The sequence below is a fragment of the Amblyraja radiata genome, unplaced genomic scaffold (genome assembly GCF_010909765.2).
Source record: "Amblyraja radiata isolate CabotCenter1 unplaced genomic scaffold, sAmbRad1.1.pri scaffold_1042_ctg1, whole genome shotgun sequence".
NCBI classification, from domain to species: domain Eukaryota; kingdom Metazoa; phylum Chordata; class Chondrichthyes; order Rajiformes; family Rajidae; genus Amblyraja; species Amblyraja radiata.
The window spans coordinates 27,501-32,769 of NW_022630224.1; the positions used below are offsets into that span (position 1 = coordinate 27,501).

Below are 5,269 nucleotides of genomic sequence, written 5' to 3' on the forward strand. Positions count from 1 at the left end.
GACTTGACTTGAGATTGCACTGTAAAGAACATACCCTGCGTAAGAAGCAACTGCAGATGATGATTTAATCCGAAGATAGACACAAAATGCTGGAGCAACTCAGCGGGGCAGGCAGCATCTCTGGAGAGAAGGGATAGGTGACTTTTCGGATCAAGTCTGAAGATGGTCTCAACCCAGAACGTCCAGTTACTCCAGCACTCTGTGAAACATAGACAAGAGGTGCAGGAGGAGGCCATTCGGCCCTTCGAGCCAGCACCGCCATTCACTGTGATCATGGCTGATCGTCCCCAATCAATAACCCGTGCCTGCTTTCTCCCCATATCCCTTAACTCCACTAGCCCCTAGAGCTCTATCTAACGCTCTCTTAAATCCATCCAGTGATTTGGCCTCCACTGCCCTCTGTGGCAGGGAATTCCATAAATTCACAACTCTCTGGGTGAAAAAGTTTTTTCTCACCTCAGTCTTAAATGACCTCCCCTTTATTCTAAGACTGTGGCCCCTGGTTCTGGAATCTCCCAACATTGGGAACATTTTTCCTGCATCTAGCTTGTCCAATCCTTTTATAATTTTATATGTTTCTATAAGATACCCCCTCATCCTTCTAAACTCCAGTGAATACAAGCCTAGTCTTTTCAATCTTTCCTCATATGACAGTCCTGCCATCCCAGGGATCAATCTCATGAACCTACGCTGCACTGCCTCAATCACAAGGATGTCCTTCCTCAAATTAGGAGACCAAAACTGTACACAATACTCCAGATGTGGTCTCACCAGAGCCATATACAACTAAACGTCACCTATCCATGTTCTCCACAGATGCTGCCTGACCCGCTGAGTTACTCCAGCACTCTGTGGAACGTCACCTATCTATGTTCTCCACAGATGCTGCCTGACCCGCTGAGTTTCAGGGAACGCTGGTACGGTGGAAACACTGGGGAGTGGAAATACAACGCTCGTCTAAAGCCTCGTGGGTGAACATTCAGAAGCAACCTCATGCACAAGAACATGTTTATCATCAACTTTACACTTTAATAGAAATGGTCTACACAAGTTGTCTGCACAACCTTTGTTTTGAAGAATACAGCTTTAAAAATAAAACAGAGCAACCATTTAAAAAGTCCATACAACACATGGTTTGACTCCTGTTCCAACACGCTGCTGATCCAAGCAAATAGGAAAACAAAGGCAACCCATAATTAAACTCCATCCGGGAAAGATCAAAGAGAACAGAAGAATGTTTTGCAGGTATGGACCCCTTTAGTTCAGACATATAGCATTGCTAAGTCTGATAACATCACCACAAGCCGAAAGAAGCTGAAGATCACTAAAACTAAATAGCTGGTTAGTGCGGGTGTCAGGGGTTATGGGGAGAAGGCAGGAGAATGGGGCTCGGAGGGAGAGATAGATCAGCTATGATCGAATGGCGGAGTAGAGACTTGATGGGCCGAATGGCCTAATTCTGCTTCTTTCACTTGTGAGCTGTTCAGCCATGATTGTTTTAGATGCCGTGCTCTTTTCAAAAGAGTCTGGATCGATAGGCTGATAAATTTGGCAGGTCAGATTAGTTCGCTAACTCTGTCTCTGGACATTGTGGGTATTTAAAGGGTCCCCCTTCCCAGTCTGTGGCCAACCCAGGCTCTCACACAACCCAGGGGAGGGGGGGGGGGGGGAAGGACCTGGATCATTAATAGCCCAGGAGGCAGCTTCAACTGCACGCGAGCAGTCGGGTAAGTTTGAAAGGATGAAAGTAAAGTGCGATGGTTAGTTTGAGCCAACGAGCGAACACAAGTCCTGTCGGTCTGCAGCGACCGTTTCTACAGCCATGCTGGAATATTAAACACCTCCACACCCCACCCCTCCACACACACACACCAATCGCACAATTATTTACAAATTAATTTGCTTTATTTTGTTTTATGCAGTCCATGATATGAAAGTGAGATCCAGTTCTAATGATGAAGAGAACTGGGCAGCCATGGAGAGAGAGAGAGAGAGAGAGAGGGAGAGAGGGTTATCATCTTTGATAGTTGACGTGTATATCAGTTGTACCAGCCAGCCTGTTCCAGCTTCTCATATTTAATAGGTAGACAAAAGTGCTGGAGGAACTCAGCGGGTGCAGCAGCATCTATGGAGCGAAGGAAATGGGCAACGTTTCGGGCCGAAACCTGGAAGGAAATAGGCAACGTTTCGGGCCGAAACCCGGAAGGGTTTCGGCCCAAAACGTTGCCTATTTCCTTCCCTCCATAGATGCTGCTGCACCACTGAGTTCCACCGAGTTCCTCCAGCACTTTGTCTAGCTTCGATTTTCCAGCATCTGCAGTTCCTTCTTAAGCTCTCATATTTAATATATATTCAGGATCCATTTCAGTTAGCAGAGCTACAAACGTTAAATCTACAAACCTCGGGCAAGCCAGAGGCCTTTGGCTAGTTTTTTGCTGCTGTAACCTTTGCTGGTGTATGAAGAGTATGCTTTACACACACACCACACACACAGACGTCTCGACCCGAAACATCACCCGTCCCTTCTCTCCAGAGAAGCTGCCTGCCCCGCTGAGTTACTCCAGCTTGTGTCTGTCTTACACACACACACAGACGCTCTCTCTACCGTTTCAAAAGCGCATCACTGCATTCCATCTATTTCAAGAAGAAACACTGGACATTGCAAGTTAGCCGACTGGCCATTTAAACACCCCATGAAGAATCAAAGCCGATTAATAATTCGCTTCAAGATGCTACGGATTTTTTTTTGTAATTTTTTTTTTTAATAAAAGTGACATTGGCAACAATTTATTCTATTCTGGCCCCCTTTTCCTAAAAGATGCGTCTACGTTAAAACCCATTGTCAAAGTGATCACCACTGCAATTATGTGCAAAATAAAAGGCGCCTGGTCAAAATAAATGAAGGTAGTTGGAGCTCAGATTCAACAGAACACACACTGCGTGGTGTTTGCACTCCAGCCATAGCCTGCTGTTCACACCGGACCTGACGCAGCAGGCCAGAGCAGCCAGCTAGACCCAGGGCCCAGAGCCGGCTGTCCCAGAGGAGTGGCCCCAGGGGCTCAGAAGAGCTGTCCAAGGGGAGGTCCCAGTGAACCAGATGAGCAGTCTCAGGGGACCAGAGGGCTGACTAATATCAGGGACCCAGAGGAGTGGTCGCAGGGTCCCCAGAGAAGCAGGTTAGATCAGATGCCCCGAGGAGCAAGCCATCAAGGGTCATGGGCAAGAGAATGGGATTCAGAGGGAGAGATGGATCAGCCATGATTGAATGGCGGAGTAGGCCCGATGGGCGGAATGGCCACATTCTGCTCCTGTCCCTACAAACTATGACCTTATCCCAGAGCAAGTCACCCCAGGGGCCAGAGGAGCATGTCATCTATCCCAGGAGGCAGCAATAATGCAGCAGATAGACAGACAGAGACCCCCATCTGCCGTGACTTATTTAAAATGGGTCATATTAAACGGTGGATAATTTGCAGAGGTCGACGACCGTCAAAGGAAGCTCTCCCAGGAACCCAGCGTGAAAGAGCGGAGGCAAAGCCGGGGCCAGATGCCTACCCGGGTGAGATATCTGAATGATTGAGAGAGGAGCGGGGTGGGGGGGGGACGAGGGGGGGTAGACAAAGCAGCAAGAAGGCTGGCATGGAGGAGGTGTCGTCTATCGGACCGTCACCCCCAGCTTCTCCAGCACGCGCACCCCCTTCTCCTCGTACTCCTGCCGGGTCATCCAGAAGTTGTCCTTGTCTTTCATGATGTCTGCCAGCACCGCCCCTCCCAGGAAGACCATGTGCTTGCGACGAGGAGGGTCCTCGATACGGATCTTGAACTTCTACAGGGGGATAAAAAACACAAAGCAAAAGGATTAACAATAAAAGGTGGACAAAAATGCTGGAGAAACTCAGTGGGCGAGGCAGCATCGATATAGCGAAGGAATAGTGGACCTCTAGTCCTAGACTCTCCCACTAGTGGAACCTCTCCACATCCACTCTATGCAAGCCTTTCACTATTCTGTACGTTTCAATGAGGCCACCCCCCCACCCCCTCATTCTTCTAAACCCCAGTGAGTACAGGCCCAGTGCCGACAAACGCTCATCATAGGTTAACCCACTCATTCCTGGGATCATTCTTGTAAACCTCCTCTGGACCCCCTCCAGAGCCAGCACATCCTTCCTCAGATATGGGGCCCACAATTGCTCACAATAACATTAAGTCTTAAGGGGTTGGACAGGCTAGATGCAGGAAGATTGCTCCCGATGTTGGGGAAGTCCAGGACAAGGGGTCACAGCTTAAGGATAAGGGGGAAATCCTTTAAAACCGAGATGAGAAGAACTTTTTTCACACAGAGAGTGGTGAATCTCTGGAACTCCCTGCCACAGAGGGTAGTCGAGGCCAGTTCATTGGCTATATTTAAGAGGGAGTTAGATGTGGCCCTGGTGGCTAAGGGGATCAGAGGGTATGGAGAGAAGGCAGGTACGGGATACTGAGTTGGATGATCAGCCATGATCATATTGAATGGCGGTGCAGGCTCGAAGGGCCGAATGGCCTACTCCTGCACCTAATTTCTATGTTTCTATGTTTCTATGTTTCTAAGTGCATGTGTAGGAAGGAACTGCAGATGCAGGTTTACACCGAAGATAGGCACAAAGTGGTGGAGTAATTCAGCAGGGTCAGGCAACAATGGGCAACGTTTCAGATCGACCAGGAACGTTCCCCCATCTTTTTCTCCACAGATGCTGCCTGACCCGCTGAGTTACTCCAGCACTCTGTGAAAAGTCAGTGGAGGCCAATTCACTGAATGTTTTCAAGACAGTTAGATTTCGCTCTTAGGGCTAACGGAGTCAGGGGATATGGGGAGAAGGCAGGAACGGGGTACTGACTGTGGATGATCAGCCATGATCACATTGAATGGCGGTGCTGGCTCAAAGGGGCAAATGGCCTACTCCTGCACCTATTGTGTATGTTTCTATGTTTGTAAGGCAGTGTCTAGCAGCAGTGTGTAAGGAGTGAGCAAGGGCAGACTTACAGAGAGCTTCTCCACGTCCCCCTTGAGTACACGCTCCAGGTATAGCTGCTTGAGTTCACGCTCCAGACGGGAGGGCAGACCCGGGTACATGGTGGAGCCCCCCGACAGCACGATGTGCTTGTAGAAATCAGACCTGCAAAAGGTGCACACAGCCAGCCAGATTACTACAGCATCTTAACTGGTATTCTGAACCGCAAAGACAGACGAGTGCGTTCTGTTGCATCGACACCAACTGAAGCATCCGCTGAC

The 5,269-nt window shown here is 49.0% G+C and overlaps 1 protein-coding gene across 1 annotated transcript; it reads right to left on the reverse strand.

The window, feature by feature from the left end:
* Positions 1–2,723: 2,723 nt before the first annotated feature.
* Positions 2,724–5,193, reverse strand: LOC116969698 (actin-related protein 2-like; the record flags this gene model as incomplete). The annotated part of the gene is made up of 2 exons (XM_033016487.1): positions 2,724–3,826; positions 5,021–5,193. Coding segments are annotated over 2 exons (344 nt in total), but the record flags the coding sequence as incomplete, so codon positions are not given.
* Positions 5,194–5,269: the final 76 nt, after the last annotated feature.